General features: G+C 43.3%; 1 protein-coding gene across 9 annotated transcripts in view; it reads right to left on the bottom strand.

The window, feature by feature from the left end:
• Window positions 1-13766, bottom strand: part of CNOT8 (CCR4-NOT transcription complex subunit 8) — a 42482-nt gene that overhangs the window by 5112 nt on the left and 23604 nt on the right. For 3 of the 9 annotated variants that reach the window (XM_032158461.2, XM_032158459.2, XM_032158466.2), the window contains 5 exons: window positions 13251-13444; window positions 7847-8008; window positions 6826-6970; window positions 6051-6161; window positions 1903-3402 (listed from right to left, as the gene is read on the bottom strand). In XM_032158461.2, the coding sequence (XP_032014352.1) occupies window positions 3253-3402; window positions 6051-6161; window positions 6826-6970; window positions 7847-8008; window positions 13251-13444 (762 nt within the window). In that variant the 3' untranslated portion in view covers window positions 1903-3252. Of the gene's footprint in view, window positions 1-1902; window positions 3403-6050; window positions 6162-6825; window positions 6971-7846; window positions 8009-10847; window positions 10949-13250; window positions 13445-13766 lie in introns of those variants that run through there. The other 6 variants (XM_032158469.2, XM_058440075.1, XM_032158468.2 and 3 more) reach the window with 5 other exon arrangements.

The following is a 13766-nucleotide window of genomic DNA, read 5'->3' as shown; positions in this document are numbered from 1 at the left end:
TTTTTAGGCTAAATTTTGTGTTTTTAGTAGAGACGGGGTGTCACTGTGTTAGCCAGGGTGGTCTTGATCTCCTGACCTCGTGATCCACCCGCCTCGGCCTCCCAAAGTGCTGGGATTACAAGCGTGAGCCACTGTGCCTGGCCTAAATGCATAACTTGTAAAGAATGGAGGGGAGGGAGGGATTGTCCATTAAGGCATGTTTGGGCATGTTTAGGCATGTCAAAGATGGAAAGGCTTGTTTAGAGAACAAGAATGTATCTTTTCTAGCAATGTGAAAGGACATTAGTTGCTAAAAGAAACAAAGAAGTTTGAAGAGGAACTGATTGTTTCTGGCACCAGCTATTTGGGAGGCTGAGGCAGGAGAATTGCTTGAACCTGGAAGGTGGAGGTTGCAGTGAGCCAAGATCATGCCACTGCACTCCAGCCTGGGCGACAGAACAAGACTCTGTCTCAAAAAAAAAAAAAAAAAAAAAAAAAAAGAATTACAAGCCAGGCACGGCGGTGCACACCTGTAAGCACTTTTTTTTGTTTGTTTGTTTTTTGAGACAGAGTCTTGCTCTGTCGCCCAGGCCGGACTGCAGTGGCGCTTTCTTGGCTCACTGCAAGCTTCGCCTCCCGGGTTCACACCATTCTCCTGCCTCAGCCTCCCGAGTAGCTGGGACTACAGGCGCCCGCTACCGTGCCCGGCTAATTTTTTTTTGTATTTTTAGTAGAGACGGGGTTTCACTGTGTTAGCCAGGATGGTCTTGATCTCCTGACCTCGTGATCCGCCCACCTCGGCCTCCCAAAGTGCTGGGATTATAGGCGTGAGCCACCGCGCCCGGCCACCTGTAAGCACTTTGGGAGGCCAAGGCAGGCACATCACTTGAGGTCAGGAGTTTGAGACCAGCTTGCCCAACATGGTGAAACCCCGTCTCTACTAAAAAAATATAAACATTAGCTGGGCATGGGGGCATGCACCTGTAGTCCTAGCTACTCAGGAGGGTGAGGGTGCAGTGAGCCAAGATCATGCCACTGCACTCCAGCCTGGATGACCAAGGGAGACCCTGTCTAAACCTCAAAAGAATTACACCTTAAGTGATTCTCTTGGTTACCCTACAGTGGCATCACTTTTTGAGGCTGAGCTCTCACATAGACCTATATGCACTCATACACACTAAGTTCTTGCCAGTTCTAATAGACTTGTGCTCTTTCTTGCTAAAGCTCTACTCTAAGCTCTTAACTCTCACATGCAATGACCAAACCCCGCACTCAACACTGAGTTCCTCAACCCTTTATCTCAGCATTTCTCCTGACATGTAAGTCCTTAATTGTAGAAAATATTAAATGTCCTGCTTTAATTCAAATTTGGAAGGGTATCTGCATAGTGCTCAGTCACCAGCATGCCAGGGCACCCTGGTTGAGAACCACTGACTGCTGTTTCACCACAAATTAGTGATAAATCTCGTCATGTCAACTTCCCAGTCACAATTCCGTATCTGCCCCTGTACCAGACTTCTTAAAACTCCACATTTTGTGTCAATAGAAATGGCTGGAAACAAAGTCTTGAGCCAACTCTAGGATATCCGAAGTTCAGGTTGTTTAAAAGAATCCCACTAATTAACAAGCTAATCCACCATGTGTAATGGAGTGACCCCAGGAAATATTAGACTGGTTTAATTCTATAATATTAAGACCCAACAATCTTGAGTATGAAGAGACAATTCCATTTACACAGGTGCTCATGAAGATCTTCCTACCAAGTGATATGTATTTTTTTTATTCCCGAACCCACCCCCCCAAGTGATATTTTGTATGTAAGCCAACTTGGGGACAATGGAGGCAAGATGCTCTTACTTCACTGATGGCAAATGACCATCTTCCAGAGCCAGCAATCCATAGCTATGAAAGACCAAACCTCAATGCCAGTGGTTAAAAAGAAATCTTTATTTTACAAAATTAAAAACATAAATAGTATTTACAAGCATCTTAAATACCAGCTTATAATACTTGACATTTTTTAATCATTTCAAATTGAGTTTTCCACAAGCTTTTAAAATGCAAGACCATTCATTCACTTGAGTGAGTTACCAGTTTTTATTTCCAACAATCCAAAGTGGGTTTTGGTTTTTGAAATTGTCCATACTGTAGTCATTCAAAAAAACACAATATGCTTTTGAAATGACTAGCTTTAAAAAAAAAAAGTCCTGAGCTTCCTACCCCAGTTGTGGGATATTACTCCGAAACAACTCAAGAACCCAAATTATCTTACTGCCTGATTAAATGTAACCACTCTAGCTTTTTAAAGACATTCCTGGTACTCACATTAATCCATCTCCCTAATGTTTCAGGTTTGCTGGAAGGAAAAGTAGAGAAATGGAAAAGAGAAGTGGGAGAATCCAGATGACCATCTGAAATCACATTATTGAAAATACAACAGACATGACCAAAAATCTGATCTTACTAGTTTCCTTCAGGGTCAACTCCAGGATATTTTATTGTACAAAAATTTCAAATGATTTCAGATGATGCGTATGTGACAGCAAACCTGAGTGGCACAATGGAACACAGACTTAAAAGATGCTTCAGTGGTCAACACTCATTCTGGAGTTCTCATGAATGAAGGGTAGACAGATTCAGTAAAATTGTTTGCTTTTAAGTTTCATTATCTGGTCTTCAAATTTCAGCACAGAGCAATTCATTTCCATATAGTAATACGTAAAGAAAGACTACAAAAGTGTGAGGAAAGCAAATGTCCTCGAGAAGGGTCAGAAAAGGAAAGGAAGACTCAGTATCTACAACCCATTACATAAGAACACCATTTTGTTCCATTTTCCCTGGAAGCCCTCACAGCTCAGCTGAGAATCAGAGTAAGAATCTTCATTATCAGAGATTAGCAACAAATTTAAAAGAAAAAGAATGACAACAGGTAAGAGTTATATACATTTTACTAGTTTGTTTCAGACTTGTCCTGGATATTTAAAAAAGGTGTCAAATGAGCCATGGATGCTGGTGGCAGGAGGCAACCAGAGAGGAGACGCTCGAGTATGAGGAATGGGGAAGACTTATTTACAAATTCAGAGCAAACTCCTCTCTTCTGGGTCTAAAATAAAGACATCTTTTGTCTTCAGTAAAACAAAAGTCTTTCTGCTCAATGCAGATGGTAGGTACAGTGTGCTCAAAAGAAGCATTTTCTCTTGGGGAAGATAAGTACACAGTCAGCACAGTAAGCACCACTCTGGGATCAGGCCCACCCTGCAGAGCCTGGCGCCATCACTGCTGCATGTTGTTGATAATTGCCAGGATGCTCATCTTCTCCTGGGCAGAGTCTACATCCTCATTCTGCTTCTGGGCCACTCCTGTGCCTAAGCCATAGAGCCGCCCACAGTACTTGGCATCATCAATGCTGTCCTCAAAAAACAACTGCAGAACGGGACAGAGAACCACAGTGAGAATTATGCTAAAAGTCATGACAAGTATAAATACTATCACATCTGGCCGGGCGCAATGGCTCACGCCTGGAATCCCAGCACTTTGTGAGGCTGAGGCGGGCACATCACTTGGGGTCAGGAGGTCGAGACCAGCCTGGCCAACGTGGCAAAACCCCATCTCTGCTAAAAGTACAAAAATGAGCCAGGCATGGTGGCACACACCTGTAATCCCAGCTACTTGGGAGGCTGAGGCAGAAGCATCACTTGCACCCAGGAGGCAGAGGGTGCAGTGGGCCAAGGCCATACCACTGCACTCCAGCCTGGGCAACACAGCGAGACTCCATCTCAAAAAAGAAAAAAACCACTACCACATCACCACCTCCCAGCCTTCCTAAAGCCCTGAAAATATACCAAACTAGAAAAAAAAACTAATAGTATAGAAAGGCTCAGCCAGGCACAGTGGCTCACGCCTGTAATCCCAGCACTTTGGAGCACCAAGGCAGGTGGATTACGAGGTCAGGAGTTCAAGACCAGCCTGGCCAAGATGGTGAAACCCCCGTCTCTACTAAAAATACAAAAAATTAGCCAGGCATGGTGGTGGGCACCTGTAATCCCAGCTACTTGGGAGGCTGAGGCAGAGAATTGCTTGAAGCCGGGAGGCAGAGGTTGCAGTGAAGTGAGATCACACCATTGCACTCCAGCCTGGGTGACAATGCAATACTCCGTCTCAAAAAAAAAAAAAAAAAGGAGACAGGGTTTCACTCACTGCAACCTCTGCCTCCCAGGCTCAAGTGATTCCCTTGCCTCAGCCTCCCGAGTAGCTGGGATGACAGGTGCATGTCATCACACCTGGCTAATTTGTGTACTTTTAATAGAGGCAGGTTTCGCCATGTTGGCCAGGCTGGTCTCGAACTCCTGACCTCAAGTGATCCACTTGCCTCGGCCTCCCAAAGTGCTGGGACTACAGGTGTGAGCCACCACACCCGGCCTAAACCTTTCCTTTTAATGCAGTTTTTTCAGGCTCCTTTCTCTATAGGAGAAAGGCTCTCCTATCTGAACAGACATACTTTCCACGTATTCTTTTACTGCCAGTATCTCTGTGCTGCTGCTGTTTAACGCAACTGCTCCCTTCTCTTTAACAGGCAGAGCAATGGGCTGGGCTGGGCTTGGGCTGTGGATTCAGCCGGACTCACCTGACCTTGGCAAAGTCATTTAAACTCCTTTTAAGCCATAGTTCCCTATCTATAAAACAGGATAATAGGGTTATTATGAGGAATGAGATAACGAACAGTAAGCACTTAAAGCAAGATCTCCCCACTGTGGCACTACTGGAGCAGGATAATTATTTGGGGGAACTTGTCCAGTGTATAATAGGATGTCTAGCAGCATTCCTGACACGTAGCACACCACCCTCCCCCACCAGATTGTGACACCAAAATCATCTACAGATATTAACAAATGTACCCTCCAGGGCAAAATCATCCCCAGTTGAGAATCACTGACCCAGAACATTTACCAACACATGGTAACAGTTGTTTATAATTAAGAGTAACAAAGAGGAAATGTGCTCTCCCTCTCTACAATCTTAGCTCTAAAAAGGAGATCCATGTCTACAGATCAATTAATCTGATCCATTCCTCGAAAGTGTCAACAAAATCAATATTTTAATTTTTCAAAGCAACGTCTTACTCCTTCTACATCTTCAAATATATTTTAAAACCTGAGTCAGTGAGTAAAGAAACTAAAAGAAGAAATTAAGAGTCTAATTTTTACTAAGGGGTTATAATAAACTCAATATAGTATTTATTTAATAATAATTAACAGAACTTACCACAATGTCAGTAGGTGGCCTAACAAATATATTTCTATTACAGGAATCAGAAGAAAAGCAAATAACTGAACGGATTAGAGCTGCCAAGAACACCAAGTTCTGGACTTGGGTGTGCTCAAGAATACTTGGTTACTGGAAAGTGGCTTTCACGTCAGAATGCTGCTTTTGCCTCTCAAACATGTGACATGCTGCATACCATAACAAAAAACAACCACTTTCAAAGTGGCCATCAACTTGCTAAAAAAACAATCGATGTGGCTGGGCGTGGTGGCTCACACCTGTAATCCCAGCACTTTGGGAGACCAAGCCAGGCGGATCACCTGAGGTCAGGAGTTGGAGACCAGCCTGGCCAGCATAGTGAAACCCCGTGTCTACTAAAAATACAAAAAAATCGGCCAAGCACAGCAGCTCACGCCTGTAATCCCAGCACTTTGGGAAGCCAAGGCAGGCAGATCATCTGAGGTCAGGAGTTTGAAACCAGCCGGCCAACATGGCGAAACCCTGTCTCTACTAAAAATACAAAAATTAGCAGGGCATGGTGGCGGGCACCTATAATCCCAGCTACTCGGGAGGCTGAGGCAGAAGAAAAGCTTGAAACTGGGAGGCGGAGGTTGCAGTGAGCCGAGATCGCACCACTGCACTCCAGCCTGGGTGACAGAGCAAGGCTTCATCTCAAAAAATAATAATAATAAATAAATAAAAAATAAATGTTCAACAAACCTCAGCCCACACAACAGACCATCCACTACCTCCTTAGCCTTCAGGAAGTCACTGCCGAGAGGCCTGTGATCACATTCGAGGAAGCTTACCTCTTTCATCCTAAAGAAAGCCATTCCTGTCAGCAGTGAGTCTGAGCCTGCCTGGTGCTGCCTTCCAATCCTCTGCAAATCCAACTGATCAGCAACTTCCTGAAGACCTCCCTGGAGATGGATGGAGAACAAAGGCAGTATTACAAACCCAACATGCCCCTACTGGAGTCAGCTAAGTGCAGTTATGAGTTCACTAAATTCTAGCAAGAAGTGGGGAAAGGCCATTTATTTAACAGGCCTTAGTAACCTCTTTTTAGCTCTTCTTCCCTTTTTCCAGACGCTATATTGTGCTACATCCTACATTTTGCTCCTTTCCATGTTGTTAATTTTTCCAGACCTCTGCCTTTAAAATCAGAATTGCAAGGCTGAGGAAACAGTAAATCCCACTCTAATTCTAGACAGCAAAGCTCTATGTCAACAATTTATTACGGTATCAAGTTCTAAAACTTTCTAGAGTTAAGAATCCCTCTAAGAATCTGTGATATCACAGACCCCATCCCTAACAAACAGCATTTATACTTTTTCATTAGGTTCATGGGCCTCGAGTGAAGAATGCCTGCCTTAAGATGACAGAAGCAGAGGGTTCCCTTCATGGCCAGGTTAAAGATCGTTACCACACAAATATCTGTGCAAACCAGCTTTATATTATACCCTGTCTAACACCACACTGGCATCTAGTACTCAATAATGTATGCTGAACACATAACAATAAAGCAAAGTCAGCTTTTTTTCTGTCCTTATTTTTGTTACTGGTATTAAGAAAAACATCATATACCTTAAGATTTTTGCAACTCTTCATCAGGTATTTCACATCATAAATGGATGGGAAGAAAAGGTTCAGAATATGAAAGAATTCATGTTCCTCTTCTGGCAAACGAGAATCTGTAAGCAACTTTACCATATAGCCAAAATCATAGCCACTACAAGGAGAGAATAAACCACAGAGGTTAAAAAAGCAGCGGTTATCAGGCCCCAGTGTTCAATCATTTTATTTCTCAAAGCTTGTAAATGCTACTCCATGTTAGGAACTTTCACTTTTTCTGAGCAGTTTATTGTACTATAATCTGAATCTTTTTTTTTTTTTTTGAGACATAGTCTCACTCTGTTGCCCAGGCTGGAGTGCAATGGCACGATCTTGGCTCACTGCAACCTTCACCTCCTGGGTTCAAGCAATGATCCCTGCCTCAGCCTCCCAAGCAGCTGGGATTACAGGGGCCCGCCACCATGCCTGGCTAATTTTTGTATTTTTAGTAGAGATGGTCTCGAACTCCTGACCTCAGGTGATCTGCCTTCCTCAGCCTCCCAAAGTGTTAGAATTATAGACGTGAGCCACTGCACCCGGCCTATAATCTGAACTTTCTAATAACAACCTAACAGACTAATATGGGAGATATAAAAAAGTACCCAAGGGGTTTAATTGTAGATTCGGTTCACCAAAAATCCAAAAGTACTGAGAAGTTAAAATAAGGAGAATCTGGCTTTCAAGTACCTAAGAAACTCCGGGACAGCCATTTAAAAGATAACCAAGTACTGTGACCCTCTCCACCCACCATATTCCCACTTGGAATTAAACCCACTGATAGCCACATGATACAGCCAAATACTGTGTGAAACAAACCAGTATATGAGCCCCAGTGTTTTCTGAAAAACTGAAACATGGGCAACAAGTACCAATTCAACTTCTGACTGCTGCTGAAGAACAGAACAGTCACTAGGACTGCAAAAATGACTAAGAATTCAATTCCCTGCTCCAGTGTAGCCCAAAGTGAGAGAAATACACATTCCCTAGGACTGACCTATGAAATGAAAGCCATTTGACATTGTCACAGAGAACCACTCCTGATGTCATAAGCAGCTCTGCAAAGTGCAGTGTGTCAATCCCTTCCTCTTCATGCTTCTGAAACTGTAGTCCTGAGTTAGCAAGGAGATCTATGGAATCCTGGGAGTACATGTCCTCTCTAAAAAACAAGGTGTTTATTTATTAACTGGTGAATAATGAAACAGAAGTAGTGGCCACAATATTACCACCACCTTATAATTATAGTACAAGTATTTTTGAAATGCTTTTCCTAACTTAATAGATCAATTCACTCTTTCCAACATTCAAACAAGCATGCAAAGTAGATCATCATATTTCTGTGACAGATAGAAAAATGAGATTTTCCTCCATAAACTAAATTTCCTAATTAAAATAGGTATACATTTGCTCATTATTAAAAAAAAAAGACCAGGCACAGTGGTGAACGCCTGTAATCCCAGCACTCTGGAAGGCCAAGGCAGGAAGATCACTTCAGGCCAGGAGTTCCAGACCAGCCTGGGCGACAGAGCAAGACTGTCTAAAAAAAAAAACACACACACACACACACAAACAAAGATTAGCCAGGCATGGTGGTATGCACCTGTAGTCCTAACTACTCCGGAGGCTGAGGTGAGAGGATTGCTTGAGGCCAAGAACTGGAGGGGGCTCACACCACTGCCCTCTAGTCTGGGTGACAGCAAGATCCTGTCTCAAAAATAAAATAAGTAGGCCGGGTATGGTGGCTCACACCTGTAATACCAGCACTTTGGGAGGCTGAGAGAGGCAGATCATGAGGCCAAGAGTTCAAACCAGCCTGGCCAACATGGTGAAACCCTGTCTCTAGCAAAAATACAAAAATTAGGCCAGGCGTGGTGGCTCATGCCTGTAATCCCAGAACTTTGGGAGGCCAAGGTGGGCGGATCACGAGGTCAAGAGATCAAGACCATCCTGGCTGACATGGTGAAACCCTGTCTCTACTAAAAACACAAAAATTAGCTGGGCGTGGTGGTGCGCGCCTGTAGTCCCAGCTACTTGGGAGCCTGAGGCAGCAGACTCGCTTGAATCTGGGAGGCAGAGGTTGTAGTGAGCCAAGCTCGCACCACTGGGTTCCAGCCTGATGACAGAGCGAGACTCCCTCTCAAAAAAAAAAAAAAAAAAAAAAAAAACCACAAAAAACAAAAATTAGCCGGACGTGGTGGCGTGCCCCTGAATCCCAGCTACTCAGGAAGTTGAGGCATAAGAATCACTTGAACCCAGGAGGCAAAGGCTGCAGTGAGCCAAGACGGCACCACTGTACTCCAGCCTAGGAGATAGAACAAGACTGTCTCAAAAAAAATAAATAAATAAACTTTAAAAATAAAAAAACAACAAGGCCGGGTGCAGTGGCTCACGCCTGTAATCCCAGCACTTTCGGAGGCTGAGGTGGGTGGATCACCTGAGGTCGGGAGTTCGAGACCAGCCTGACCAAAATGGAGAAACCCCGTCTCTACTAAAAATACAAAATTAGCCAGGCGTGGTGGCGCATGCCTGTAATCCCAGCTACTCAGGATGCTGAGGTGAGAGAATTGCTTGAACCTGGGAGGCAGAGGTTGCAGTGAGCTGAGAAAGCGCCATCACACTCCAGCCTGGGCAATAGGAGCGAAACTCCATCTCAAAAAAAAAAAAAATCAACCAACAAAAAAATATTGAGGCACAGATGGTGGGCAGCCAGCTAAGATGACCTGATGCGCCTTTCAGCTGATTCAGGCTGCTTGCCTCAGTCTCAGAGTCACCGCCACCATGGCCAGTCAGTCTCAGGGGATCCAGCAGCTGCTGCAGGCTGAGAAATGTGCCACTGAGAAGGTATCCAAGGCCCGTGAGCAAAAGACCCAGAGGCTGAAGCAGATCAAAGGAGCAGCTGAGGATGAAACTTAACAGTACCACCTGCAGAGGGAGGAAGCGGTCCAAAGGAAGCCACAGCCCTGGAATCCCAGTAGCTGCAGCACTCAAGTGGCGTAGGAAGCCCAGAAGAGGACCAGCCTCCAGACCTACTTCTGGCAGAACAAGGCTTGGATAGCCTCTTGGCCACTGTCTGTGACACTGGCCAGAAATCCATGAAAACTACAGCATAAATGGAAAGGAGTGGGAGAAAGAAGTGCCTGTTCCATGAATTGGCGTTTTAGATGCCCTCAGGGAACATAAAGCTTTGGCAAGGCTCAAGTTATATTCTTATGAAAATGAAGTAAATAGGTCGGGTGCGGTGGCTCACACCTGTATTCCCAGCACTTCGGGAGGCCGGGGTGGGTGGATCACGAGGATCAGGAGTTAAAGACGAGCCTGGCCAAGATGATGAAACCCTGTCTTTACTAAAAATACAAGTTAGCCAGGCGTGGTCGTGGGCACCTGTAATCCCAGCTACTTGGGAGGCTGAGGCAGAGAACTGCTTGAACCTGGGAGGCAGAGGTTGCAGTGAGCCGAGATCACACCACTGCACTCCAGCCTGGGTGACAAAGCAAGACATTATCTCAAAAAAAAAGAAAAGAAAAGGCAGTAAATAGGTGGGGCGTGGTGGCTCATGCCTGTAATCCCAGCACTTTGGGAGGCCAAGGCGGGCAGATCACAAGGTCAGGAGTTCAAGACCAGCCTGGCCAACATGGTGAAACCCTGTCTCTACTAGAAAAATACAAAAATTATCCAGGCATGGTGGTGGGCGCCTGTAATCCCACCTACTCGGGAGGCTGAGGCAGGAGAACTGCTTGAACCTGGGAGGTGGAGGTTGCAGTGAGCTGAGATCGTGCCACTGCACTCCAGCCTGGGTGACAGAGCAAGACTCCGTCTCAAAAAAAAAAAAAAAAAAGAAAAGAAAAGAAAAGGAAAGGAAGTAAATGATTTCTGTATATTACATAGCAGGTCCCTTCACTTCTTGGAGAGTAGCAAATCTAGCTTCTTTGTACAGACTTACAACTTAACTAAAGCTTTTATATTTTAAAAAGGACATTAAAAATTTTTTTTCTCTTTACCTCGTATTTCCTAGAAATGTAATGGGTATGTGTTGTCTGTTCTCCTATGTCTTTTAGCTCAAGCAACACATGTAACATTGTTGACTTTTTCTTTCTTATATCTAGTGAAAGGAGAAAAGTTCTTTGAAGAAAGAAAGAAATTAAGTTTTCTTTTTCCCTAATGCTTCCATGAAGGTCAGGTGCTTTATCTATGAAAAAGTAGCAAACAGTTATTTGTAACCCATGTGAAGCCACAGCCAGCCTTAAAGTAGTCTATTCCTGCTAATGGTTAAACAATGAATACTAGTGTAATTGTTTGAGCTCCTTGTAGTTTCTCTTAATCAAAATTACTAGATGACAGAATTAAATAACTTGTAACATGTTATTACTTGGTATACAGATGATTATCTAAAAGACTCTGTCATGAAAAAAACAGAAAAAAATTATGGTCTTATAATGCTACCCCACAGATACAACACCTTTGTTTACAGATCTTTCTAGACTATTTTCTCTATCTACACATACACACCTACATCCCTTACATCTCTACATCACAAACCATCTTTACAAATCAATACTCATCCATTGTAACACTGGCATAATATTCCACTCTAAAAATATATCCACTAATTCAACCACAGGAATTATTTATAATACCATGTAACACAAAAGTAAGGAAATAAGCTAAACAACTCCTGTTCCACTAGACTTTCACTTGCTTTTCATATAAACTTGGGTTAGACAATAAGAAAACCACTGCAATCTTGATTTTTTTCCACTAAATTAAAACCAGTGTTGAATAACAAGTTTCTTTTCCACTTAAATAAACATTATTTTTTTGTTTTGCTTATTATAACTAGGCTTCGATCCCAAGTAAACATTATTTTTTTTCTTTTTCTTGAGGCAGAGTCTCACTCTGTCACCTAGGCTGGAGTGCAGTGGCACCATCTCGACTCACTGCAGCCTCCACCTCACGGGTTCAAGTGATCCTACCACCTCAGCCTCCTGAATAGCTGGGATTATAGGCACCCGCCAGCATACTCAGCTAATTTTTTTATTTTTTAGTAGAGATAGGGTTTCACCACATTGGCCAGGCTGGTCTTGAACTCCTAGCCTCAAGTGATCCAGTGATTCACCCACCTTGGCCTCCCAGAGTGCTGGAATTACAGGTGTGAGCCACCACGCCCGACCACAAGTAAACATTATTTTAAACCCAAACATACTCAAACCACTCAGTGAAATAACTCATTTTTCTTCCTTGTATTATATTATTTTTATGGTACAAACTACAGGCTTTGACAATAAACTAAAAAATGCAGTTAAAGGAAAGATCCAGATGATCTCCCAAAATTACTTGAACCTCAAGGAAATTTCCAAAACATACGAACAACAATAAAAAAAATTACTCCTTCCAGGCACAATGGCTCCACCTGTGATCCCAACACTTTGGGAGGCCAAAGCGGGCTGATCACTTTCTACAAAAAATTAGCTGGGCATGGTGGCGTGCACCTGTAGTCCCAGCTACTTAGGGGGCTGACGTGGGAGGATCAGCTGAGCCTGGGAGATTGAGGCTGCAGTGAGCCATGTTCGGACCACTGCACTCTAGCCTGGGTGACAAAGCGAGACCCTGTCTTGACAGGAAAAAAAGATTACTCCTAAATCATGAAACACTCCTGATGCCCAGTTAAACAAAGCAGGATATGATAGGAAGTACACTAACATCACTTTATGCAATCAGCAAAATGACAGTCTCCCCGAAATTTTCTTTGAAAATTCCTGGGCATATATCCAAAAGAACTGAAGGCAAGACCTTGAAGAAATATTTGCATACCCATGTTCATAGCAGCAATATTCACAACAGCCAAGAGATAGAAAAAACCCATGTGTCTATCAACAGATGAATAAACAAAATGTGGTATATACACACCATGGAATTTTCCACTGCCTAGGAGTGGAATGGCTAGGTCATATGGCAACTCTATGTTTAACGTTTTCAGGAACTGCAAAACTATTTTCCAGAATTTCCCCCAAAATTCTATATTCCCAGCAACAATGTATGAGGGCTCCAATTTTCTCCACACCCTCAACAACACTTATTATGTCTTTTTGACTATAGCCATTCTAGTGGGTGTGAAGTGGTATCCCAATGTGGGTTTAATTTGCATTTCTCTCATGACTAATGATGTTGAGCATCTTTTCATGTGCTTACTGGCCATCTGTACATTATCTTTCAAGAAAAGTTTATCTTTTGCACATTTTTAGTTGGGTTATCTTTTCATTGTTAAGCTGCTGCTGTTCTTTAAGCAGGACTTCACTTGCTGAGATTCCCCGTTCCATCCTCTGCTTGACCGCTCTATCCAACACCTACCTGGATTCAGTGAAAAGAAAACTTAAAATTAACGCATTTATTTAGAAATCACTTACGTAAGATTAAATTTGAAATTGAACTGCCAAGTATTGATTCCAGAAGGATACTCTCCCTTCTCATTTGTGAATGTAAGGCCCAGCTGGATAATTTTTAAAAGGTCAACATTGCACCGCAGAAGCTGATACTGGTAATCTATGGAACTACGAAATTCACCAATTGGTCGCACCACAACACCTGGAAATTCTGTGTCCTGGAAAAGGAAAAAGTCTCTCATCACAAGGTTTCAGAAAACAGTGGATGCTGAATTGGTCATTCATAAATAAAATTTTACCTCCATTTATAAAAGTTATGTGACAAGCCCCAAACTTGGGCACAAAATTCTTTTTGTGTTTTTTTGAGATAGGGTTGGTCTGTCTCTGTCACCCAGGCTGGAGGGCAGTGGCACAATCACAGCTCACTACAGCCTCAACCTCACAGGTGCAATCAATCCTCCCACCTCAGCCTCCCTAAGTAGCTGGAACTACAGGTGCACGCCACCACACCCAGCTAATTATTGTATTTTTTGTAGAGAT

Source organism: Hylobates moloch, unplaced genomic scaffold (assembly GCF_009828535.3).
Source record: "Hylobates moloch isolate HMO894 unplaced genomic scaffold, HMol_V3 SCAFFOLD_6, whole genome shotgun sequence".
NCBI classification, from domain to species: Eukaryota; Metazoa; Chordata; class Mammalia; order Primates; family Hylobatidae; genus Hylobates; species Hylobates moloch.
The sequence above is the reverse complement of the archived record's forward strand: the minus strand, read 5'-3'. Positions and strand labels throughout refer to the sequence as shown.